Source organism: Microchirus variegatus, assembly GCF_963457635.1.
Source record: "Microchirus variegatus genome assembly, chromosome: 20".
Taxonomy (NCBI): Eukaryota; Metazoa; Chordata; class Actinopteri; order Pleuronectiformes; family Soleidae; genus Microchirus; species Microchirus variegatus.
The window spans coordinates 12,922,742-12,950,734 of record NC_139821.1 but is presented as its reverse complement, the minus strand read 5'-3'; the positions used below and the strand labels follow the sequence as shown (position 1 = coordinate 12,950,734).

The following is a 27,993-nucleotide window of genomic DNA, read 5'->3' as shown; positions in this document are numbered from 1 at the left end:
TGAGATGCCATTTTAACACTTGACCAAAAAAAAAAAAAACAATAGCAGTGCACCATATACAGTCCCAACACACTGCTCAGACAGGATGGTGGTGAAATGCTCCAGTCAATGCAGATGTTTTTTTTACGAATGTGATTTAATGCATATTTATTTACCTGTGGGTACTTTGATAAAATATAGATTTGGACACGCGGGGAAAGAAGATTACGCGCACACACACACACTCGGCCACACGCCTGCTCAGTCTAAGTGATAATACTCTATTGTACATTCTGTCTGCTTTTCTGTATTGCTGCCTCTCTCCATCTCCTCACATTCCTCTTTTCACATCTTCAGTCAGTGTTCGTAGGGGTGGTTGGGGGGGGGGGGGGGTGTCAGTCTTTACCATGTCGTGTGTGTTACAGGAGTCGGGGGGGGGGCGGGGGGGTCACAGTGTGACAGGGGGGTTTAGCGAGTGTGAAAGATGAGGGCGTGTCAGCAGTCTCGGTGACAGGTGGCCACGACTGCCTCAAGCAACAGCTACCAAACGGTTAAGAAGAAAGGCGTCCCCACAACGTCCGTCACCTTGGCAACTGTCACCAACGAGAGATGGTCACATTTGCGAAGGTGACAAGATGGCGGCCACGGGCGATCGTTCGCGACGAAACAAGATGGGCGGGCGGGCGGGCGGCCCGCCGGTCTTCAGACGAACGAGTTCATGGCGTTGACGGGCGAGGGGGCCTCCGAGCTCTCGTTGCCCTCGTGCGTGTCTTTCTCCTTCTTGCCGCTGTACTGGCCGATGAAGGAGCCGTCCTCGTTGAACTGGCCGTCCCCGCCCTCGCCGTAGTCCACCAGGCTGTCGTCGCTCTCGTCGCGGCGCACCGTCCCGTTGGACGGCGTCCGGCTTCCTTTCAGCGGCTTGTGGTCTTCTGTGTCACTATGATAAAAAGGGCGGGGGGAGTTAGAAAATAATTCATACAATTCGCTCTGCAGTGGTCATAAACCTGAGGGTTCACAGGGGGACAGGCTTCTACTCAAGCATAATGCACGTCATCCATAAGTTATTTGGCTTTTCCACCGCAAAACTGCACCCTTGCTTAGGGCTGAGCGATATGGCTTATAAATAAGATAGATATCTTATGACAATATGAGATGTATCGAGGTTTAAAACTCGATTCCACCCCCCAAAAAATACAGTATTTTCTGTATTATTTAAGTTCATGATCTGTATTGCATACAATACAGTTGTGACCTTTCATTTTAGATTGAAGGCGCCATATGTAAGAATGTGGCCAAAAACGGTTACTGCACTTGAATTCAAATTACCGAGGTCTTTTAGGTTTCGTTTTCTGACGTAACTGGCAACCCGTGGTTGCTCGGCAGCTGAGACTCTACTGACTGCAATGATTGGTAGACGGCGGTAGGTGGCGCCACATGCCAAAACATGATTTCAAAAACATAAACCTGATTTGCAGTCTGCAAAATGTTTTTTTTAATGCAAATATTTTGGCTGTACTGTTGTTGTTGGTGAGTTCAGTTTGTTATATGAACATTATTCCTGAATCTCTGTGACATATTAGGAGGATTTTAAGAGACATTTGCTTTAGATTTATTACATAATGCACCTTTAAACTATATGGTGTAGTGGAAAACAATGGAATAATATGGTCAAATTAAAGAAGAAGATATCTTGTCTCATGTCATGTGTTGACATATTGCCCAGCCCTAACAAGGCAGTCCCGTTTTTAGCACCGAGTGCAAAAATATACAGAAAAAGGGAGCAGCAGCTCAACCACATGACCTATAACGGTACGTATACATCCATAGCGTTAGCGCTGCTGTGATTTAAGCGTGAGTGCTGGAACTTTGTGATTCAGGGTTAGTGACCACTGCTTAGGAAATCTTTTGCAAAACGTGTGCCGTTCAGTCCTTTGCAATATAAAAACATAAATATGCATTAGAATCCAAAACAATTTCAGTCCATATGCTTCTGCTTTACATGCAGTAGTCAAAAATGCAACTAAGATTCACTGTGTTCCATTTATATCCTTTTAATGTGCCACTTCATACTGCTGGATGCAAGCTCTACAGTCATTCACTCTGCACACTTCATCTCTTGGTATTATTGTATTTGAATGAAACTGATAGTAGGATTAAATGGAGGGAAGCCGTAGAAGTAGAAATACTTTGTTAAATTTTAGTTCTACGTTTAGACTGTGGTTATGTCAAAGCAATGAGTATGATGACCGTAAACTTTCTCCTTGCGTTAAGATTGACCGAAAGCTTAGAAAGACATTTTCATAGGTTGCGTGGATTGCATGCTGGGATTGACGTGTCTCGTCTTACCTCTCCATAGACCTAAACCCCAACCCCCCAAAACAAAAACAAAAGATAAAAATGGAAGGACACATGAAAAGCAGTTCATGAGCTGTAGAATGAGTGTTTTTGTATAAATATATGCTTTTCATAGACACAGACAAATGAGTTCACAACTCTAAAAAAAGGGCAAAGCATGCTAATGGCATCCATTAAAAGACAACAATAACACAAAAAAGTACCCAAATGATTCATTAATGACAAAAAACAGAAATGTGACAAGACAACTAAAACTGGTGGGGGTAGCATATGGGATAGGCCTCAAAAAGGTTTTTCCACTGCGGTGAGCTTGAGATTGGACAAATGGAGCAAAAAAATATGTACTTCCAGAGAAGCTCAGCTTCTCTTTGAATCAATTGAGCAGTGGGCAGGTGTGGGGCTTCTGCATGATGATTGGAGGAACCAGTTTTTGATCGACAGCATTACAGAAAACATACATAGCCTTTTCTGCCTCACTCCTGTGTGACTTTTGCGAGTTAAGTGTGTAGACAAATAGCTGGTTGTTGTGTGTTATTTGTTGGGCGATTAAGCCAACATCTATAAAGCAAGTTGTGTCCGTGTGTCTGTCTGTCACAGGCATATCTCGCTGATTGTTGGTCAGATCGCCCTAAAATGTTGGATATGGGTTGAGCATGGCCCGATGGTGTGCATACTTGATTTTCAAATTTTTTGGAGTAATTAGCATTAGCGTAGCTAGCCGTTTTGTGACCGTCAGTCACGCTGGAATCTCTTTACAAGGTGTATTTGATTTGCGGTTTCAGTTTTACATGATCATTTTTCCTTCTTCTAGTTGCTCGTTTGCAGAATTTTCGTCTCGTTGTTCTACATACAATCAGTCAGGTTACACAATGGATAACGTGAAAGAACGAAGAAAAAGAAAAACTTTTGAGTGAAGACGGCAGTTTTTCTGTCTCACCTGTATTCTCCAAATGTCCCATCATCCTCCTTCATGGGCTGGATCTCAGGGTCTTGGTGAGCCTCTTCTTTCTCTTTAACTGTTGTTTTAACAGCGTATTTTCTCATATGTAAAAAGTTTTCCACACAACCATGTAAAATGCTTGTAATTGTGATATACAATTATTAGGTGTATTACCTGGATATTTGCCACCTTTGTTCCTCTTGATGAAGCACACTATGAGGAGGACCAAAATGAGCAGAGCGATGGCACACATCAGTCCAATAAACCAGCCCTGGGTGGCAATGTCTACCTGCCGACTGGGTACAGCTGAACGGGGGAGAAAAGGTAAAAATGATTGGGATAAAATATAAGCAAAACTGCCTGTTTCAAATGGTGAGGTCTGTTTTCTTCATGCTCATGTTAACAGAGGCTGTAAACACTGAAATGGAATATTAAAATGGGTTAAAATGCGATGTTTGTTCAGGTATGGATGGGGAAAAACTAAAAGTCACCACTGTAAAATGATGGATTTCTTAGTGATGGTTTGGCAACATGCTTGTACACTATCTAGGAAATGATTCTATGTTACATTCATGACTGGACAAGGAAAAAAAGACAAAGAACCAAACATTCATTCCGAGGCATGCCGCCTCACCTGGTACGGTAACCAACACTTCGTCTGTGCTGTGGATTGTCGCGTCATTCGAGTCTCTAGCTACCACACGCACCCTATAGGACGTCGCCGGCTTTAAACCTTTTATCATATGCGAGTGTGAACCGTTTGCCAACTCCTTTTTCCAGTCGTCTTTACCTAGAATTGGAGTTGCAAAGGGTAAAAATTAAATTCAAATTAGGGGGAACGTATTATATTGGACAGCTGGTTTTAGGTAACTTGGCATGTATGGAGACATACAAAGTGAAGCCTTACTGTTTTCTACAATATATTCCACATAGATATTCTTATGGTGTCCGGAGTATTCCCAGGTGATCACGGCACCTTCTTCGGATACAGACTTGTTAACTGCGCCAAAACCGGGGCTTACGGAAGGTGCTGAGAGGAAAAGGGTATTTATTCAAAAAAACAAAATGGATCAATTCAAGAGTCACTTGAAGTTTCAACTCGGTATACATGGAAGCCAAAAATGTTCAGTGTCAAACTGACAATTCATAACTGTAGGCGCTCGATTCAATTTAAGATTTACAGAACCTCATGAGTAGGAATAGAAAAAAAACGTTCAGTTTTAGCATTTCTGCCAACTTATACTTTTAGGTTGAGACAATCTTGGCCAAAATGCAACAAGAATAAGCTCCTGCAACATTAAACCAAACCAGTTATACAATATTAAATGTATTAAACCATGTTCCTGGGAAGGGTGCATGCCTTTTTTTTTTATTATAAACATTTGTTCAAGTGGATATTTTTTGCAGTTTGACTAGATATTGTTGACACAGGTAGTGCTTGTACCCTTGTGTAACGGTGAATGTGGAGACTGAGTGATGGGGGAAGTTGGGTGAGGGGGCTCTGTGGGGCCTGGAAGAAACATGAAAAAGAGTGAGAGCACACACACACACACACACACACACACACCACAACAATAGTGAAACAAAGTCAACTGCAGTTCACAGAGAAATCTGCCATCGACAAAATAGGGCATCTGGCTCAAGCGTTGGGCCTGGCATGCATATTATTTGGTTTATAGTAAACTACTCCATTCATTATTGTCCAGTTTAGAGCATCAGCGGCTAACTGTGTTAGTGCTACACAAGTGGAACAATTCACAAGCATCATGCGAGAGCCATAGACTTCATAAAAATGGACGTAGTCTTCCTGTTGCAGAGCAAACAATTGGCAATTTCACCTTTGTAAAGTGAGAAATGGGCTAATTTTCCCATAAACCCATTCAAATTAAGTTACTTTTGCAACCAGCAGAATCACCCCTCTACTTCCTCGGCTTCACTTTTCAAACTGGAATGCTACGTCCAATTATTATTTATGGCGAGAGCTAAAGAAACAAATGGCGGCTAATTCCTATGCTCAAGTACTATGCTACAGCACAATACAGCCTATACGATTCTATCCAAATAGGACTCAAGCTCAGTTGCTTGCAGATGCCAGGGAAGTTTGCCACACTTAAATCCCATCTTATCACACAGGAAGTCTGCAAACATGCCAACTTGGTCACATGCAGGGAGGGGAAGTCAATATATCAGGAGGATTAAAAATTGGCATGCAGAGGACTTCTAGTGGCAAACTTGGTTTACCTTTGCCCGTCTCTACTGTGGGCTGAGCATGAGCTTCAGAGAGAAAAGAAAGAGATAGGGGGAGTGTAAGTTTGAGTGGGGTTTCGTGTCATGATTTTCTCCACGTGAATCCCTCCGATCGGTCATTCTGACAACTGTACTCCTTAATTTGGTTGCTGAGGTAAGGCTCAATCCCATCTATCCTATCCCGTGGGCATTGTCCTTTGGAGGAGAGTTATAAGAGGTAGTGGTTCAAATCTAACCATACGAAATGGATGTGTGGAATGTGACACATCAACGTAAGCAAACGTGACGTGTTCCGCCAAAGATTCAACATGCAAACAAACGCGGTTGTCTTTATCATGGACGATAGGCATTATGCACTTGTCTGCAGCAAATATGGATGCACTTGATAACAAGTTTTTATACTGTCGATGTGGTAGACAGCCGTCCATTTCAAGTGTGAAAATTCTCAGTCATCCTCCTCGTGAGCATAGAAAATGGAACCGTCAGGTCTACAGGCCCATTTACAACTCTTTTACTTCTATTAATGCCAAAAATTATATCGCCGTCACTACCCTACATACCTCTATGCCTCTTTCGCATTAGTTAGAGACGTTACGCAATACTAGCGGGCAGTGCAGATAGCCAAGTTGCAGGCATCAACAAACATGGCAACCATTGAAGAGGTTAACTTTACTGTGCTTGATCTGAAATAGGCAGAAATACAAGTGGGTTTCACGGCAGTGGAACATAACATATAACATGGATGTAATTTTACACCATCTCGCAGATGGCATTTGAAACTTTCCACCATTTTTAAATGCCCGTATAGACTCTTGTAGTCGTTTTCTTGACTGGGCTATTGACTCTATACTGCCCCCCTGCGATTTCCGGTGGTATTGCTCCATTTCATCCATCATCGTTAGCTCTCCCGCGACAACCTCATTGACGGACGAACTTAATGCAAAGTATTGATGAAAAGCTCCGTCCGACTCCATCTTTTGCGTAGAGTAGAAATGGGCCCAGATGCTTCAACCACTGTACTTGGGTTCATATAACACAGGACTCACCCGTGTCCACGACTGTGAAGCCTTCCTCTGTGATGATTTTTCCAGAGCCCTTGATTGTCTTTGCACTTAAGTACAACTTGTAGAGCATGCTGGCGTTCAGATTTCCTAGAGTGACTGTGGTCTCGTTGGCAAGGAAATTCATGAATTTGGCTGGTCCCACTTCATTGGTGTTGTTGACTGTGGTGAGAGAGTTAGACATGGACAACTTTCTTTTAACCTACATTCAAACGCACAATAATGTATAATTCTGGAATATACGTGAATGTCAGGCAGCTGGTAAGATTACCTGCTTGGTATTTTAATGTATATCCAACAAGGCGTCCATTGTTATTTTTGGGTGGACCCCATTCCAGAGTTAGTGAGTCCAAACTGGAGTCGACGATGTTCAGAAAAGATGGAGACCCTGGGACTAGAAACACAATCAGAACGAGGTAAGGTTCTGATTTTCAAACAGAACCAATCATTGTTCTCCATTGATGCTGGGGGTAATTGATAGAGTAGCTCAGGTGGTTGCTATGGTGATTCTGGTTCGTTTTTGGAACAAGAACTTTTCAGATGTTCTCAGAGCAGTGCTATTAATATTACTCGCCAGCCAATGACATGACTGCAACTAAATGCATTAAGATATGCAGACATGATCAAGACGATCTGCTAAAGATCGAACCAAGCTAAAAAAAAAAAAAAGTGACAGTATTACAACCATCTCTAATGAGAATGGAAAGGCTGGTTTGAAATAATAGAAAAAAGGCAACTTGAAACAGAATCTCAAACAAATGCTTGTTGCAACCAAGGTATCAGAAGGCATGATGAACAGGTCAAACCTTGAAGCAAATGACCTAAAAGGCAAAAGACCACACTGGGTTCCACTCTCTCAACTTTACTAGATGTCATGTATTCCCAATAAAGTGGCTGGTAAGTGTATACCATATGTTTTAATGTAGAAACATGCTAATCTAGCGCAATGACCATGAGGCAGCATGGATCACAAGAGTTTCCTCCACGAACCAATTAGTCAAAAGTAAGTAAACACACCTCCCTCAGGTGTCTCAAATGTCTTGTTGGAGCTTGGCGGCCCGTCTCCTTTGCTGTTGAAGACCTTGATGAAGAGTTTGTAGAGGCTGTAAGGCTGGAGGCCTGGTAGACGCCCCTCGCTACGGTTCCCACTGAACATCAAAACCTGCTCGTTCTGATCCTTCTCCTCCTCTGTCTCGTGTAATCCACGTTCACGCCAGTAGAACACCTGGACGAGACACAGTCGAAGAATTTCGTTTTTAGTGGAGATTTTAAAACAGGCTTTTAAAGGAGTTTAAAGGAGATATATTATACCCTATTTCTGCAAGTTAACCTAGTTCCTTGGTGTCCCAGTGACATGCTTTGGTCAAAATACCCTAAGGATGACGCACCATAGCAGTTCAATCACTCTGCCAAAACAGTCCTTTTCAGAACGCTTGGTTTTGAGTGCCTGTGTCTTTAAATGTAAATGCGACAAAGGAAACTACGTCAGCGTCAATGAGGCTGCGGCAGCTAACAGCAGTTAGCATTTGGAAAAGCGACCATTTGCCGACTCAAGCCAGCACAATGCCGTTATATATAAAATGTATCCACTGGACACGTAAATCCTGACTGAGGCGGACCACAAAAACACGAGTGAGTCAACTTTTTCAAACTGCCTACTCATAGGGATTCCAGAGTCCCTATGAGTAGGCATTAAAAAAAAAAGTTGATTTTGTGTTATGTTCCCTTTAATGTGGTGACCACTTGTAGTCTGAGCAAGAGAATCCAGAGCCTTTGGGACATTAAGGACACCACTTGGTCCGGACAAGTTGACCTCAGTCTTTGTCCTCATTAAACCTTAGAAAGTTCAAGGCCATCCAGGCTTTAATGTCTGCTAAGCAGTCAAACAAGGGCTGTACAGAACTTGGGTCAATTGTTTTCACAATTGCATGTTGATTTGGGAATCATGGGGGTAAAAATGAAAAAAAAAGACATGCCATGTTTTTTTGACAACAGCACCTAGTGGGAGCAGATAACGGAAATAAAACAGGCCCCAGAATGGAGCCTTGGGGGACTCCATGTGGGAGAAGAGCAGATGACATAAAATCACAAAATCACCAAACATTAATGCCAAAATGCTTAAACTAAACCACACAGATGCAGGTAGCTCATTGGCAGGTAGGAAAGCCTATCTTCAGGACTAAATCAAGCCTGGATTTAGGTTTCGGAATTAATAGATGAACAAGACGAGGTTATTTGAGATGGGTTGATTGAGTATTTTCATATCGTTCATTTCAGTTTCTTTTAAATGTACTTATTTTATTGATAATCAAACAGAGGCCATGTGAGGACAGTGCTTCTTCCACAACAAAGCTGAATGCTTTTTTCCCCCTAAGTTTCCCCATTTCAACCAGTCTTCTCAGTGCAAAGAGTTATATCAGGTACTATTTGGCTGCAGCTTTGAAAACTCACCCTCAGACTAAAGGTCTTGATAGGATTCATGTTTATCTGGACCATTTTTTGCCCAGTTTTATTTTATTTCACACCCAACTGAACATGACAGAAAACTCAAACTTATGACGTTTGAGCAAATCAATCAGTCATTTTATGTGGCATCAAGCTTTGTTTGCCCATCCCTACATACAAGTACCAACAAATTCCCCTCATTCAACACACATCACCCAGCACACATTTCCCAGAGGAAAATGAAGACTCTACCCATATATATAAACACCTGGAAAGGCTGACTCGTTTAAATTATCCAATCAGGTAGCAGACACACACATGTGGGCGTAAAACAGGGAGGAGCCAAGAGTGGCATTGCAAAGCACAACATGTGTCGTGCATTCCCTTTGATTGAACCGTGTGTTGTCTCATTAAAGCTAAATTCTATCTTTTCTTGTGGTTTTTTTTTTTTGAGATTTCAAATAGTTTGACTGTGTGTCAGTTGTTGTATTAATAGTGATTGTTATTGGCAAAAGTTTGAGCTTTTATTTTGATATTCCCAAGGTTGGCTTATATGTATACTGGCATATAGAAGTACATGAATGACATTTAAAGGATATTTATTCCCTGGCTGATTTAAGAGGCTTTAAACTGAAGGTCATGTGCTGAAATTAGGAGCCTGGAGAAAGTGGGAAAAATCATTTTTTTCGTACCTGGGTTATCGTTCACATTAAAAGTCAATTCGACAGAATGCCTTCATGTGCATTTGATGCACATCACTCATGCACAAATGGGACAAACGAAGCAGCAACAACCAGCACGTGCTTTCCAAACAAGAACGATACAAGTACCTTGTATCCCTGCAGGTGCCCCCTCACTGAATGGGGAGACACAGGTTCCCAGTGTACTTCTGCTAATGTGCTGTTATTAACCATGACCTGTATGCTCTCAGGAGCAAACAGCGGCACTGAAAAACATGAAATGGAAACAGTTAGACAGGATCGAGTTCTAACTGGAGTATCGTGGTGGCAAAACACAATGGACATCTGTACAGATAATTGTTTCGACGATTAAAAAGGATCAGATTTTAGACTAAAATCGTCGTATTCATTTCACTTACAGTCTTCTCCAGAGTACCCAACCACTATTCCAGGCTCAGGTCCGATGCCGTAATCGTTTATAGCTTGGACTTTGATTTCAAACGGCACAAAGGTGGGAGTTCCGGTCATGACGAACTTGGAGTCGTTGGCCACATTTTGTGACGACCAGTCCGCGTCCGCGTCCTTCTGCCTCCACTGCACCTTGTACTCCAAACCCGGTCCATTGGACTGGAGTCCTGTCAGTTGCTGTACAGAAGGAGCAATTAATTAAGTCTGCTGAGGACACTGACGGAATTATAATTATAACAGTTCGGGCTCACAGCGATGAAATGTCAAACCAATACTTACTGTCCAGGAAATGACAAGGCTGCCAGGTTCTGAACCTACTACCTGGATATCAGATGGGTTTTCATCAGGAGCTGGGAAGACCAAAGAATCAAGACTTTTAGATTTTGACCCCCACAAAAAAATGTCTATTATTCTTTGGTACATTGTTGTGAAAATGGATAGCTGTTTGTCTCTATGTGGCCCTGTTATGGATTGGCAACCTGTCCACGGTGTTCATGGATGGATGGACGGAATAATATTCAGTACCTGCAGGGTTGGTCCTGTATTGGCGCGAGGGCTGGCTGGGGTCACTGTAGCCCACATGATTGAGAGCCAGTACTCGGAAAGAGTAGTAGACGAACGGAGAGAGCTTTAATTGCGCCGTGGTGCTCGTGCCTGCAACATCGGTCAGGTTGTTCCAGGTTCCCGGTTGGTGGAGCAGATCCTCGTATTGGATCAAGAACTCTGGGGAACATTTTTCGGAAAATATTCGCATAAGAATTTTTCTGTGGTTTCTTTTCGTTTATAGTTTGGGGTTCGGGCTTACTCTGTGTGGGACTGTTGTGTTCGTCACCAGGGATCCAGGTGAGCTGAACACTCCTGTCTGTTTGGTCGGTCAATTCGAGGTCGGTCGGGGGGTCAGGTTTCTCTGCAAGCGCAACAAGAATCTTAGGAGCGACTGAAAACACTTCCAACTACAGATTGTTCAATCTGCTTTGATTAAAAAAAAAAAAAAAAAATGTAATTCTTTAATTAGCATGTGCATAAATCAAATGCAAAATGGTAAATGGGAGATATATGTTAGCAAAACAAAAACAGACAGTTAGGTTGTGTTTCCTTGAAAGAAAAGCTGTTTTTTGTTATTTTTTTGTTTGGATTTTATGACACAAGACAAATGTTGAAAGGGCTTTGTAACCTATGATCATTGTGAGGGAAAAATAATGCATTTTATGTACATTTATTTACAAAAGAAACACATTTGAGGGAGTTTGGTGAGTTTTGTCAGAAGCTTCAGGTGTTGTCACTTGTGGCTGATGAAGCTGGAGCTCGGGTCTAATCGGGCAGCTCAGTGACAACAGCTGAGTGGGAGCGCCATTGTGCTGCAGGAGCATTTTCCAAACATTAATCTTAATATAGTTCTACATAAACATTAATATTATATGATGGAATATGATCATACAAAGATGAGATATCAACAGAAAAATAGCAGCTACAAACAAACAAACAAACTTATGACTGGAGATGATAAACCAAAAATAACTTATGACTGGAGATGATAGAATCTACTACGCTGTTTGTTTACCGTAGACAATAGCCGGAGTAGGAGTTGCCTCTGTGACCACGAGAAGCAAGAGTAAAGTGCAAGAAGAGGGTCAGATGTTAGTGGCAGATATTGAAGGAACAGTGGAAAAGCAGGAGCATTTCTATGGTTATGATTCTCAGTTAGAAGAAAACAGAAGCCATTGAAATATAGGGAAAAACAGGACACAGAGAAAAGGATCCACAGCTTGGTTTTGGCTTGTGTTAAAAGAAAGGAAGGACGTTTATCAAATTTCAATCAAGAAAAACATTAAAAATGAAACAATCTAATTCTTTTGCATGTGTTTTTGTGTTGTTGAATATATTTAAATGAATCGATTACTTTTCTCCATAAGGAGAACACTCCATGGAGAAGTGTGTCATCATCCGATTGGCATCACCTGTGTGTCCTGCACTCTTCACAAACTAAACCCCAACAGGCCTTTACATAAAAACTATACCTAATAATTGAGATTATTTTTCACATTCAGCACCAGGGAGGCTTTGTTGATTGCAAATATGTACGATTTGTGTGGATCAGGTGAAAAATGACTAAGATATTGCAAATTTGTTTGTGCTCCGCAGGTTAATAACATTGAACTGTACACTAATAAGGTTTCTGACAGCTCTTCTGGGCATGCATGTGGAGTGAAAGATCTGGACATACAACAATTCACTCCCTTTAAAGCATAAAAGCTGAAAGAATTGGAGTGTCACACACTCAAGAAGATGTCATACACACACATTATAGAGAAGATAGACTTTCTAGCTTACCAACAACAGTCAGCATGGCACTGGCTGAGTCTCGGTCCAGAGTTGTGTTGACGATGCAGGTGTAGGTACCCTCGTCTTCACTGGTCACGTCTTTGATGTTCAGACTGTCTGTGTCCACCGCAAACCTAAAGTAGACCAAGCGAGAACATTTTGAAATCCACAACCTATTGGAATTCCTGGATTTTAGGGACTAAACTTCGGTGAAAACGGACAAAAATTGGCACGCCATTTTATAAAATAATGGTAATACGCAAAAGTGGTGGAAAATGGCCAAAAATTTCACAAAACTTGGTGGAAACAGCCAAAGATAAACAAAAAAGTCTATTGAGACCATGGCCCTCAACTCAACAGGAAGTAGGCCATTTTGAGTTTGGGGTCTATCTTGACGATCTGCACGTTTCGTAAATGAACAAATTCATCTGAGCATGTTAATTGTAACAACAAAACAAAACACATACATTTATAAGGATGTAGATTTGCAGACACGGGAATTGAACCCACAACCTTTGCATTGAAAGACTACACACTCTACCAGTGAGCTACCATCAACCATAGATCTCATTGGTTCAAAAGGACATTGACATATCAGCTCAAAACCTGCTGTGTGACACAACAGACCTGGCCAGAAATCGCCAGCACATGACAACTAAGCCAATAGCACCACCTGCTGGCAGCACGGTGGCAGTGAGGGCCTGCACAATGCCGCTTGCAGCTTCAACCATTCAGCCTCAGTGCCGCTTCGTGCTCGATATAAGACACGATTCTCTCCGTAATGTCAAAGTGTTCTGTACCTTTCATCGTCTGGCAGCGCTCCGCTGTCTTTCAGCCACGTGATGGTGGGAGTGAGGGAGTGGTCATGTTTGACTTTGCACTCGAACGCAGCACTCATTCCTCTCTGGACCACCTTGTACTCTGGCTGCTTCAGGATACGCGTGGGCTCTGTGGGATGATGGAAAATCATACCATGAGTTTGTTGGGTGTTTCTTGTAATGCAAAGAAGATTCATACACTAGCTATATTACATTATTTCAATTCAGACCTGAAGGTCCTGACATAAAATGTCATCACCAGCAGGGGTCTCTGTTTCACTGTATAATGGAAATCTACCCAGGTACTTTGCTTTTAGACAAAGGTTCTGGATCTTCTGCAGGCTGAAATGTTGTATCGCTCATGGAAGAGACATGATGTTGAGGGAATTTAACAAAAAAAAAAAACATAATATCTGTGTTGATTAGCTGTATCTGAAAATGGCTGCGATGAAAAGTCGACCTGTGTGTGTTTGTAGGAGGAAATACACAGAAACCAACAGTCTCATTGTGTGTCCCGATCTGACCTTTAACTTGCAGGAAGACATGGTTCTCCTTGATCCCCAGGTTGTTGGTGGCAATGCAGGTGTACTTTCCACTGTTTTGTGGCTGGGCCACGTGGATCTCCAGTGTACCGTTCTCATGAATCACATACTGGTCGCCATCCTTAACGCTGGTCTGACTGTCTTTGAACCTGCACACAAATGAGTATAGTGTATTTAATTGATCCCAAATAAGGGAAATTTATTGTGTGTACATCAAAATCATACCACGTGATGGTAGGTAATGGTGAGCCAAAGGAGGAGCAGTGAAGTAGTGCAGGGTTGTTGGTGATGACCTGGTACACTTGGTTGGGTGGAGTGAGCACTCTCGGTGGTTCGGCTGTGGGAAGACCACCAAATGTCTCATCAACAACAACAACAACAATTCTACTATGTGTTTAAATATGATTCCAGCGACAGGACAAACTCACCAAGAACACTGACAAAAGCGTTGGCCATCAGGTAGCCAAACTCATTGGATGCGTTACACTGGTAGACGGCGCTGGATCCTGACTGCACGGTGCTGAGGATCACAGTGTCGTCCTCCACTTTGCGACTCTTGTCCTCGGGAGCGTCTAGCGCCAGACCAGACACGGAACACATTGCATTGTTTTGAGAAACATCCCGTTTCAATTTAGTTCTTAAACTGCACCATGGAAGCCCCACGTCCGCGTGGTGTCATTTTACTCACTTGCTATGGGGACTCCGTTGACGGACCAGCTGATCTGTGGCTTGGGTTCTCCATTGACTCGACAAGTCACAATGCCAGTCTCGTTTGGGGCAAGGATCAGGTTCCTGGGAGCACTGATCCAGAAAGGAGCCGCTGTGGATGAACAAGAACAAGACAAACAAGAGGAGTGAGAATGAAAATTGATCAGCGCAGACTTCCTTCTTCTTAATCACTTCTTGTAATTGAATCTAAAATATTATTTGTCAACTGAGAATTAAACAACATACACTTGAACTGAAATTGACAAATGTTGATGTGCATACCTTTAAAGGTGCCATATGTAAGAATGTGGCCAAATTCATTCAAATTCAAAATACAGAGGTCTTTTAGGTTTCGTTTTCTGACGTAACTGGCAACCCGTGGTTGCTCTGCAGCTGAGACTCTACTGACTGCAATGATTGGTCGACAGCGGTAGGTGGCGCCACATGCCAAAACATAATTTCAAAACATAAACATGATTTTCAGTCTGCAAAATATGTTTTTAATGTGAATATTTTGTCTGTACTGTTGTTGTTGGTGAGTTCAGTTTGTTATATGAACATTATTCCTGAGTCTCTGTGACATAATAAGAGGATTTTATGGCCACATGCTTTAGATTCATTACATAATGCACCTTTAACTGTGACCTTGATGACGTGGTGTGCAGTTTCCAGTTTGTTTGTGGCCGCGCAGCGATAATCTCCAGCATCTGCTTCGTTCACATCAGAAATCTTCAGCATTTTTTTAAAGTTACTAAAGGAAATCCTGCCGCTCATCAGGTCGCCTCCATCCTTCTGCCAGGAGATCTCTGGGGTGGGCCTATCACAGAAGACAAAACACAGGGTTGGTAAAAGTGTTGGTGAAGATGATGGAAACTTGCAAAATCTATGCAGAAAGACCCTTGTTCCAACCGGGTCTTGAACCCAGGTCTACTTGTGTCAAAGGCGAGCATGCTAACCACTACACCAACCATGTGGCCCGGACTCACAGATCATAATAACAACCCAAACTCACTAACTCACCAAAATAACATGCAAGGACATAGGTTTAGCAGCAGCACCACACTTCAACACTTCCTTTTATTAGTTAGTGACCGATCAACACAGATTTGAAGCTGATATTCTGAAGAAAAAAAAGGTTCTTTAACAAGATACAACTTGAAGTATTTTTTGGGCTTTTTAACGAACAGGATACAGCAGAGAGAAGGGGAATGACATGCAGGATAGGCTACTCGACGCGGGATTTGAACCAGGGCCGCCTACAGAGAAGACTATAGGTAAGGCGCTCTACCATCTGAGCTAAACACTACCCCGATACATCTTGCAGTACTGGCATGGATGATAGACGTTTTTACAGTAAACATCTTTAAATCAGTCTCTTGAAAAATGGCAAAACATATCCACACAAACGGTTTATAGAGCACTTTCCTCGTCTTGGTGACCACTCAAAGCTGCTTTACACTACAGTTTCACCATTCACCCATTCACACAGCACGTGCAGAATCGAACCCACAACCTTTGAGCCGAAAGACGACATGCTTTACCACTGAGCTACTGTCACCCCGACCCCAATAAAACTCTTAATTATTTACTTAATTATGTGACGTCTCCTGGCATTGACGTCACCGGTTCATTATTAAAATAGTTTTGTGAGAGGAAACAAATGCTGTGCTGACACATTTTTTGCTGCAGTTTATTATTTTCGTCAAAAATTGCATCACCCAGTATTATTTATATCGCAACAGATTCACACTCACAAGCCCTCAGCGATGCACTCCAGTACCAGAGTGTCTCCCCTCAGAACCATCTTGGCGCTCGTGGGGCCCACAGGCAACAGGAAGCCCGGGCTATGCTCCCCCTCTGGTCTGTCTGAACGACACGGGGGAAATGGAAACCAAATCAGAACCAAGGCCACGGACGTCAACGTATGAGTTGGCCACAAAAAGGACAGGACAGAAGGAGAGTCAAATATAAAGGTGGGAAAGATCATGTGAATGTCTTATTAAAAACAACACGAGCACTGACAATAAGGGAAAAAAAGTGGAATCGCCTTGAGCGGGGGTGGCTGTTTGTTGCTATGGTAACACGGGCGAGCTTGGTGGCAAGCAACCCTGAAGTCACAGAGATGAAGATTGTACATGTTCCTCAGAAGGTCCATGTTGAATGATCTGAGTGCAGCAACTTCAAAGTATGCAGTAGCAAGGCATTAAATGTAGTTCAGAGCTTGTTAGAATATAATTTATATAATTTAATTTGTATCAGAATAAAACTTTCACATAAAATTGACCAGATATTTATGCCGATGTTTAATAATGTAGAGGAGGGGATTGGGTATGGTTATGCCAGGGAGTAAAAACAGGGCTGGGTTTACACTGAGGGGGAATCAGCAACACTCACCGCTAAAGAATTCAGTGATATTGTACAAAGCAGCCACAGTCTCATTCATTTTTTCCACTGTAATATAACAGAAAGTCATGAACATGCACATCTAGGACAAACATAGGCGTTTTCCTGCATTTTCACCAATCCATTTACGAATATTACTGCAAAAATGTGGATAATAGGTGGAACATTGTGTCAAAAATGGAAAAGCTGTATAAATAGGGTTTGTACACATCTTTCAAGGTTAAATTCAAGCCATTTCAACAACTTAAAATCAAATTAAAGGAGATTGTTTTATGCTAAAATTGTATTTTGCAATACATGAAGAAGTAAGATAGCTTGCAGTTACACTTTAAAGCATATTCAAGCACCTGTACCCTGTAAAAAGCTTTAGGCAGAGCAGAATACAAGAAGAACGGCAACCAAACTTCTGATTAGATTAAGACAGATTTGCATGATGAACTATTTTTTTTTGCATGGAAAACCCTCCAAGTAAAACGCAGACACTAAAAACTCCATGGCAAACGGCATCGACTTACTCTCGAGCACAGTGACCGAGATGGGCTGCTTCTGCTGGATGGTGCGCGTGTGAGGGAAGCGGGCGTAGCAGATGTAGTCGTTCCTGGTGTCTTCTGGGAGAACGTTGGCAAAGTACAGGTCTCCGTTCAGGGCCTGGGACACTCGTTGATCCAGCGGGAGCTTCTGAAGGTCTAAAGATAGAGTGGGGTTGTTACTCACAATGACTTATTGACCATCATTATAAACCACATTTTAACCATATCAGGACATTTACTGAGCCGGACACTGTCAAAAACTCATTAATATCTTGAGAACATGCAAATTCCATGCAGAAAACTCCTTCTTCCGATCGAGTCGTGAACCCAGATCATCTTGCTGCAAAGGCAAGCATTCTAACCACTACACCAACCACGTAGCCCTGGCAAACTATGTAAATTCTAATCATTATTACTTCATTCATATTACCCACTTGCTTTAAATCTGCACAGGACTTAATCGGATAATTTCCATGTAAAATAAATGCACATACAGTATCTATTTGAGGTCTATTTTGACCTATATTCTATTAAATATATCCACAATAAATACCTCACTGTGGGTAACATGACAGCGGCATGTTCTTGCGTCATGAGTGGAGATCTAATACGTATGCAAATAACTTACTGTTATCCATCCACAGTATAAGAGGAGGCGGCAGCCCAGCAGGGGGTCGGCACTGCAGCACCAGGGAAACCCCTTTCTGCACAGTGATGGCGTCATTTCTTTCCTTTGACCACAGGGGGGACCCTGCGAGTCACATCACACACACACACTAGTCTTTGAGGGGCTGTTTCACCATCACTCTATTAAATATTGATTGAAGCACATTCAAATATAACAGATTCGTACTGGACTGTCTGATGACAAAGTTGTTGGACACAGCCGTGCCGTGGTCATTATGGGCCGTGCACTGGTACGTCCCTTCGTAAGCCTCGGCTTTCTCCCCGCTGATGTCAATGACCAGAGTTCCTGAACCGGGCTTCATCAGGACCTTGGAGTCTTTCTCGACGTCAAAGTGGGTCCCATTTCTCGTCCAGGAGAAGCTAAGAACAATAAACATGAATAAATATCGTATCTATATTCTTATATAATCTGGGAGACAAATTGACACTGTGGAAAACTCCCTCTGCCAGGTATTTCCTTAGCTCCGTAACAACGGTTGCTATGGTGATCCATATTTCCACACTGCTTCAGGTTACGTTACCCTCAGCAACACATCGATAATTTCAGACAGGAAATCTCTACATACTCTCAGCTCTTCACCTTCTATTGTAGGTAAAGAAAAAGTATTGTAGTATTGTTCTATTTGTAGTAAAGAAAACAATGATGTATGTGAAATAATGTGAACTTTCTACTGTCTGTTTCATATGCTGGTGATAAGTTAAAGTCATTATCTCACAAGGGATGCGGCTTCCCCTTGGCCTCACAGTGGATGACGATGTTCTCCCGGGGATCAAAGATGTAATCTTTCGGGGACTGTAGTGTTATGGTCGGGGGCTGAGGCACTGGAGGAAAAACCCGATAGAAATACGGGGTCAGACACACACGAAAAACACACAATGTGACTGTTACAGCACGCTGGAACTTGCATATTCAAGCAGAGGATGTGCAAGCGACATGCACGTAGAAGTCAGTGAACTGAAACCACTCCAAACACAAGCAAGCCACTTTTACGTGGCGACGATGAAATAAAGTGCATGCACCGCAGTGAGAAATTAATGAAGTTACAAGAGCAAAAACTCCACACGGCCAACTTACATCCTTCCAGTACTTTAGCTTTTAGTCCATCATGAACCGCCATTTCATAGTGGTAGAATATTGAGGAAAAGTGTTGGTGTTAGTTTTTTGCAGGGATTGGAAAGAACAGCAGAATCAGATTTAAAAATAATGGTAACACTTTACATTAGGGAACACATATTCACCATTAACTAGATGCTTACTAACATGCATATAAGTTTGCATACTAGCCCTTTATTAGTAATCATTAAGCACATATTAACACCTTATTCTACATAACCTTATTCTACCTCTATTACGACCTACATAAGGTGTTAATAAGTGCTTAATATTTACTAATAAAGGGCTAGTATGCGACTTATATGTTAGTAAGCACCTAGTTAATGGTGAATATGTGTTCCCTTATCTAAAGTGTTACCAAAATAATAGTAATCATAATAAAAAGGTTCATCTTCCAGTTACTTTTAAGCATCTGATTGAGCCAGCCTGAAATTGAATGGCCACTAGTGGGCGTTTTTTTTCAAGCAGGAACAATAAATGCAAGAAAAGTAGATGGAATATTAAAGGTCCAGTGTGTAACATTTTAGACAGGGTTTTGTTCACGGGCACAGATTTAATATACAACCCAGATGTACATTTGGAAACGTGTATAACCACTATAGAATAAAAATAGTTTGTTTTTGTAGCCTTACAATAAGCCTTTTACATGTACTTGAGGCAAGGGCCTCACTTTAGGGAGACGGCCATCTTGTGCCGCCGTGTTTCTACAGACCAAAGGGGGGAAAATTAGATAAAGCAGGCGTTTTTAGAGGAAGCTTACTCCTTTCTGGTATGCTAAGTCCATAATAGTCCTCAAGGGTTCCCACAATCTCACCATTAGATGTCACTAATTCTTGCACACTGGACCTTTAAGGGAAACGGTTTCTCAAAAATGTTGTGTTACAAGAAACAATCACATGCTAACACATGCAAAGATCTCAAGTCTTTTCTTCTGGGCTCACAGAAAGAACAAGTCAATTAATAAATATCACAAATTCAAAGGTCATGAAATTGTATATACTGTATTAATACTGAGAGTAAATGTGATCTTAGTCACGGCGATACTTACGATCGAGGGGCACTTCTAGCGCCGAAGTACCGTGACTCAAGAATATCAATAGCACAGCTCCGAAGCCCGACACCCACACCATGTTCCTGTCAGCGGTCGAGTGTGTCATGGTAAAAGCCAAACAGCAGTTTGTGTTGTGGATCCACACTACGGAGAGACACAATGTATGGGTCAATTTACTTTGACTGCATCATCAGAAAAGAGCTGTCAATAAATGTCACATCCATCAAATAAACCACACATAATAACAAAAGCTATGTGTACGAGACTCATCCATAGAAGTGAAATATGGACAATATGGAAATTTTATGGAAAGGTTCAACATCATAAGTCGGGTGTTCGGTCAAACACAGCACTGTTGGAGAGCCAATCATTCTGCCAGTGTAAAGACTTCAGCAGCAGAAGTCAAAACAAACCTCGATTTCAGCCTTTCGAACTCAAACAAATCATGTACAGTGAGATTTTCTGTCTGTCATATCGACATTTATTTACGCTCCAATGTTGGAGAACCCCTGACGAGGAGTGCACTTGAGTCTATAATTCGTTAGTAAGTGCTACAGCTGCCAACATCATGGTGAATGTTATTTCGTTTTTGTCCCTACAACAGTGGTTCCCCATCCCCGGAGATGGGACCAGTAATAAACCTTTGGCCGGGCTGAATATACTCAGGTAAAAGGCGGGGTACACCCAGGACAGGTCGTCAGTCCATTACAAACAATCCATTCACTCTCACCTACGGTCAATTTAGAGCGTCCAATTTACCTAATCCCCAAATAGGCATGTTTTTGGACTATGGGAAGAAACTGAAGAACCCACATAAAACATTCAACCTCTATGCAGGAAGGCCCTTGGAACCCGACAGGCCTTTTTTGCTGCAAAGGACCACTACATCCAACCATGTGGCCCAGTATTCGAATGTTCACATGTGAATGACTCAGTCCATCCTAGAGTATCTTCATTATTCATGACTTGCCTATATATATATATATTACAGACACGTGTGTAGAGGCAGCCACAGAGTGATTCACATATAGAACCTGAGGGGCCATCTGAAGGTGAAACTATTAGGCTCAGAACTACAATCACACCAGTTACACCTCTACTCATGGCATACCGTACATGGAGAGTGTGGTAATGTCTTTGTCTCAGAGCTACAGCTTCCCCAACACCCCTTTCCTAACACAAGATACCAGATCCTTTTGTGTATTCCAATTAGGATGTCTAGACTCAACTTGCATCTAAACAGGGCAGTCGACTCCGATATCTGCAGTAGACAAATATGTGTGAAAGCACGGCCTGGAGGGGCAGACCCCTTCCCAGACAAAGAGATCTGAAAGGGATGTTCCCCTGGTATAAATGTTGAGGGCTCACTATGCTCTGGGACTTTCTCCAGCTGGGATCACTTCTTCATCAGCAACAGAGAATTTCCACAACAACACACTCATGTCAGATTTTATCCAGCTCAGCTAATGCAACCCAAAGTACAAAGCTTAACACCCGCACGTTGTCCTGTTGTATATTACTGTCGGTAGTTAATCGAGAGGGTAAGACAAAAGAGAGCGCAAGGGAAGGAGGCAAAAACAACAAGACTGAATGAATCCGATGCAGTTCGTGCGTGCTAAATCTTCCAATCTAATTATGGAAAGGGCAGTAATGATATCATGCAAATGTAATGGCCCATCGTCAGATGAATTGCAATAATGTTCCGTGCTGCTGCAGCAGAAATTGCCTCTCCCCCACCCCCTGCGGCGACTGTGGCCACATGTTGGCCTTACTGGACCTCAGGCCAACAATGGAGCCGATTCATGTGATTAACTTTGTTTTTTAAAACATGACTTTTGTATAAAAGGGACAGTGAGCGACAGCTTTGTCTACTGAGTGTTTCCAGAGCTAGTGCTGCGTTACGCCGAGCATCTAATCCATCCAGTAGGGGGCCAGTGAAGAGGGAGACTATAATGATAGATATTTTTCAGAATTTCAAACTAAAAGTGTCTGTGTTGGTATTTATGATAGAAAATTACTCGAGGGCCACATGTGGCCCATAGACCTCAAGTTGGAGCGGTAAACTGGCAACTTTTAATAAAGCTCGTAGAATTATCACACATTTAGTATATAGATCCTTTATAATACACAGTAGCAACGACAGTGTCTACAATTGCACACTCACAAGCCAAATACTCATCTTTAAGCTTTGGCGATGCCAACATAGACGGATGAAGTGCGATGACATTTCACATCCTCCTCTTCCCTCTTCTCACTGACTCAGGGGTCAAAGACTCAACCTGCAGCTCCGTCTTGATAATAACTCTCATCTTTATTTCCTTTCTTTCTGTCTCTCATGTCTTCCTGCCTTCCTTAATCAATCTCACTTCATTCAATCATGATGTGTTCTTTTCCATTCCCAGTCTGGCTGTCACACTGATTTCGTTCTCATGATTGTCTTCAGTGCATCGTGCAGAGCATTAGTAGCTGACAGTCTCTTTCTAAAGAGTGACTGCAAAGGTGCATCCCTTTTTAAAAAGGGATGTTTTAATGGATCATAATGGCAGACGTTCGATATCTCTTTCCTGAGGAAGTCGAAGAAAGCCTCATCTCCTCATACAATCTCCCAAATTATGTTTCTCTCAGCCCATCTATCTATCTATCTATCTATCTATCTATCTATCTATCTATCTATCTATCTATCTATCTATCTATCTATCTATCTATCTATCTATCTATCTATCTATCTATCTATCTATCTATCTATCTATCTATCTATCTATCTATCTATCTATCTATCTATCTATCTATCTATCTATCTATCTACTGGGTTAGGAGATGCTGGATGGATGACAGGCTGACGATGTGGGATGAGGCAGGATTCAGGGGAGGAACGAAAACACTGTCATCTGCAGTCACTTGGGATCACGGTGACATTTTTGGGACAACAGACATCTGGCTGCTTTCACGTCGACAGACCTAGATTCTAAGCTTTTGTCTTTGTTCTCCTTGCAGGCCCATATTTCTCTCTCACTGTGTATTCTGACACACTGATCTGCAGTTGCCTACTTTCTTAAAATGAACCAGGTCACTAGAATAGGAGCTCTGAGTTCCCTCAAGCACATGGAAAGGGAACAGGAAAGGGAACGGCTACCGCGCGGCTGACATTCCAGAAAGCACACTTGTTTTTCTGCTCTTGACTTTTCAACGAGGGGAATGCGCATCCGATCCGATGTTTGAAAATGGTCCTAAAACCAACTAAAATATAGCAATTAAAATAAAATAAACAGTCAAACACCCTGGACAGGTAGTTACACACAAGGTGCAGACCACACAGACATGACCGCTGCTCATATGACGCCCGACAAACAGCTTTTTTTGTCTCACTGTAATTTGAGCCACTTAAATCCCCTTTTCAGTCTTTTGACTGGCTCCAGGTAGGAGACTGCGACGACAATATCGTCTGGGTTTGGCTTGCTTCCAAAAGCCTGATCATTTCAGAGCGAAGTGTAAACAACGAAGTGCTTTAGGGAGTCAAAAAAAAGACCACACATACAAGACTATGAACCCTGTCCCAATACCTCCCCAACCCTAGGGGGAGTACGATATTGCCCTTATAATCAACCCCCAGAATGTAGTGAGCGCTGATGCGGGCTTACAACGAAGTGGAAGATGCAATTTTTCCCATAATGCTTTGTGAAATTCAGGGAGCTGGCTGATGGCGGCCACATCTGCAGAGGAACAATTCCGTTGTAAGTTTATTTTCGCAAATTAGCACGTTACAATGTCGAAATGTGTTGGTTTGATATACATCCAGAGGACCGTTGAGCTTTGAACACTAATGTCTAAAGCAGCTAGCTAACGAGCTAACGTGCTCGCTCCACCGGAAGAATTGTCAACATGTGACATAGGCTAGCACGTTCGTTACGTTCACTACGCTAATTTGCATATAGTGGTGTCCCAATTCCATAGAAGAAGCCACTTCCCTCAACGAGGGGTTTAGCTACGGTTGAGGGCAGTCCAAACCAAGTGGACATTTTTAGGGGGGTGAAATGGGACAGGGCCTAAATGAGGACTATGTCTCTGGATGTGGTTCATCAGTGAATCAAAACAGCAACATTTATGCTCTGTAGAGATCAAATGAACTATTAGTGACCCCTTTTTCGTATACGAGTAGTCATGTGACCCATTGTTAATATCTACATTTTTACTCATGCAGCTTTAAAAGGGCTGGTCGCTGAGCACAAATAGAGAAAGAGGTAGCGGGCAGGTGTTATCGGTCACCACGAGAGGCAGACATGCTAATGTTCCACTCCTCTGTGTAAACAACGTGAAGGAAAGGGCCGACCCTGACCAGATAACTCCAACCTCTACTCTTGAATGTGTCATGTTGATCAGTTTATTGGCCATCTGCTCTGTCTCTTCTTCCCCTTATCGCTCCCTCACCACGTGGCCCGTCTGCTCTGGGCAAAACCAATTGTAATGTGAGGAAAATGGCCCTAAATCTTAGATTCGAAACCCCCGACTGGACTTTTTTTTAATGAGGACAGAGAACAAGGAGGTATTATTGCCACACTAATGCACTTTATTATGACGAGGTCTTCATGAAAGTCACATATCCTTTTTGCAGAGTTAAGTATTATTTACTTAAGCACAGTTATAGTGCAGACAATGGACAGATATAGTGTTCCTTCGAAAAGGAAAGGAGACACATTATACGAGGAGTGGGAGGGAATAAAGCATTTGTGAAGCTAGTGTGGCACAATACTTGGACACGAATGCAGATGTAAGGTGTATGAATGTGTAATTGTATTCTTGTCTTATCTCTGGGGAAAATACCACCACATTCCAGGAAACAGGTTTGGTTTGGAGCTCTTCAGCAGGCACTTCTCCTGCACAGCTTTTCTGACTTCATCAGAAGCTGCACACGACACTGGAAGTCAGTGTAAGAGGAGCTTTCCGCCACTTCTTTGCAATGAAAATACAAAAACGGGGCAGCCTCTTTGTCTCCAGTGGCTCCCAAACCGGATCACACGCAGCCGACTAATCAAAAACAAACGATGTAAGCCTCTCTTTTTTTTTGCATGTACACAAAAACACACACACGGGGCCTTCCCTTTTTTGGGAGTCAGTTATTCTAGCACCATCAATAGAATCCCCCCCCAGCGGGTCCGCTTTTCTCTGAGGCTTTGTGAATTGCTGATGGTCAGCATGCGCCGGGGCCATCCGCCACCTCCACAACCACACCGCAGGGCAGGCTATTGTCCTTCATGTTGACGACTGGAATAATGCTGAGGCTGCATGGGGCATTTTTAGGGCACGGGGTGACACCAGCTCAAATGTCTTTATGTAATTACCCAAGAGTTTTGGAGAAAAGGGTGTGCATTTTAGTATAGACGGGCAAATGATGTTGCAGTGACCCACACTCATTTCTTGTAAGGATGCATATTACTGTACTTTTTGCTGATATCCGATATGCTGATATATCGGAGAGTGCTTAGGCTGATAACCAATACCTCATATATCCGTATATGGCATCATTTAGTCTCTTCTGTAGTGAAATCAACATATTTTGCAGAATTATTTCACAGCTGATGTAGAGTAAGACAAAAATTATAGTTGGTGGGTGCACCGGCATTGATTTCAAGGAGGCAGCAGCTTATTCAGGTTACTATTTTAGTCATTAGTCATGTTGGTGGATCTCAGCATGTCTGTCGATATCCAATCATACATTTTGAAGCAAGCATTGTGCCGATAACATCACGCATACCCAATTTCCCGACAGGTTCTTAGCCACAACTCTACTCTAGCTCTTCTTACTTGTGTTACCAGTGTTGTTTTTGTTCGTAATTCCCTCGAAAAACTAAGTCAACACCAGCACCATGCATGTAGCTGAAAGGTCACATGATATGAGAAAATGGTGCTGAAATGGAGCTTAAATGTAAAGGTAATAGTATGAATGTAGCCTAACTAATGTGGATTGGTTATACAAGCAAATCTTTTGATGTTACTTTGATTATACTCTTACTTTGAACAAAATTCAACCCCCCCCCCCCCCCACTACAACACATTCCCATGCATCTCCCAAAACCTCCTCAGTTCCTCATATGAATAGCTTGACCTTCACGAAACAGAGTATCTCAATGTCATTTCCTGTTCTCCGTTTTCCTTTATTCCTATTCAGGCAAAGCGAGCATCCCCGCCTCTCTATGAAGTGAATCTCAAACAGCTTCGCTCCGGGCACAAAATCACAAGAGCACGATCCCGTCTCTGGAGGTGAGAAAAACTGGAAAGGTCGGTACCACCTCCTCTGTCTGAGGTGTCGCACCTGCTGCATCTTAGAACAAACTGCTGTTTGTTGTCTTTGAAGGGGGAAAAAAAATCATTATTCAAGTCCTAGTCTCATAAAAAAAAAAAACTGTTTTAAGGCATTGTAAAGACAAAGATTATTGCGTCTATACAAAGATGTTTGAAATGTCTTGTGATTTTGTTAACTGTATGTTCAGTTTGAGACGAGCCTGATTAATTAAAGGATCAATGATAACAATCTCACACAATCGGCACAGTATGCTATTTTTAATTCATAGGCAGAGAACATTAAATATGATTAATCCACTCCAACTGTAAAGAGTGGTTGTGGTAAAGCCTTCAAGTGTGCGCAATTTCAAACCAAGCACTTAAAAAACAAAGCACCAGGATCCATCCATGTGTAACTCGTTAAGAGCCATCGCTGATAGCTGCCATTAAAATTCACTTTGTCTTCCGTCCAATTATACGGCTGTGATATTTGGACAATTGCGCACATTTTTCCGCCCATATGGACTGGTTTGCTGGCTGCTGGGGGGGCTTGACAGGCTACTGGGTGTGTGCCCATCTGCAGGAGTATGTGCATGCATGCTTGTTTGTGTGAATGTGTGTGTGTGTGTGTGTGTGCGTGCATGTCTCGCCTGTCTGAGGTCATCTCGTCAAAAGCTGTGGGCTCAGCAAGAGAGGAAAGACAGGGCGGGAGTGTGTCTCTCTGTGTGCGATTGTGCAAATATGACAGTGAAATGGTGGAACGTCGGTCCACCGTGAAACATTGAGGTGGGTTTATTGGCGGAAATTGAATAGATTACCCATTAGCATGTCCCATCAATGTGATGGGACAGAACTTTGAAGTGTGAAGAGCAGCATTACACCTCTTCGTGTACAGCCTGACAGATATTATAATTAGAAAACTGAATTAGTCCGACTAAATTCGAGCTAGTCTTAGTCGGACTAACGTGTTTACATTATGTTTATATTAAAAAAACTGAATTAGTCCGACTAAATTCGAGCTAGTCTTAGTCGGACTAATGTGTTTACATTATGTTTATATTAAGAAAACCTAATTAGTCCGACTAAATTGAGTTAGTCTTAGTCGGACTAACGTGTTTACATTATGTTTATATTAAGAAAACCGAATAAGTCCGACTAAATTCGAGCTAGTCTTAGTCCGACTCACGTGTTTACATTATGTTTATATTAAGAAAACTGAATTAGTCGGACTAAATTCGAGCTAGTCTTAGTCGGACTAACGTGTTTACATTATGTTTATATTAAGAAAATCGAATTAGTCCAACTAAATTCAAGCTAGTCTTAGTCGGACTAACGTGTTTACATTATGTTTGTATTAAGAAAACTGA

The 27,993-nt window shown here is 42.2% G+C and overlaps 1 protein-coding gene across 1 annotated transcript; it reads right to left on the bottom strand.

Moving 5' to 3' along the window:
• Window positions 1-681: 681 nt before the first annotated feature.
• On the bottom strand, window positions 682-20,432 carry nrcama (neuronal cell adhesion molecule a; the record flags this gene model as incomplete). Its single annotated transcript, XM_083906614.1, has 31 exons — window positions 20,348-20,432; window positions 19,261-19,278; window positions 18,902-19,007; window positions 18,352-18,545; window positions 18,127-18,249; window positions 17,484-17,654; window positions 16,320-16,431; window positions 15,198-15,382; window positions 14,546-14,677; window positions 14,286-14,429; window positions 14,083-14,194; window positions 13,840-14,006; window positions 13,298-13,445; window positions 12,507-12,631; window positions 11,737-11,766; window positions 10,981-11,082; window positions 10,701-10,898; window positions 10,455-10,525; window positions 10,127-10,352; window positions 9,858-9,973; window positions 7,600-7,807; window positions 6,854-6,976; window positions 6,568-6,744; window positions 5,516-5,548; window positions 4,719-4,784; window positions 4,182-4,304; window positions 3,909-4,064; window positions 3,449-3,580; window positions 3,272-3,350; window positions 2,326-2,337; window positions 682-916 (listed from the first exon to the last, which is right to left on the bottom strand). The coding sequence occupies exons 1-31, from the start codon at window positions 20,427-20,429 to the stop codon at window positions 682-684; spliced, it is 3,906 nt and encodes a 1,301-aa protein (XP_083762740.1). The 5' UTR covers window positions 20,430-20,432.
• Between the last annotated feature and the right edge of the window lie 7,561 nt (window positions 20,433-27,993).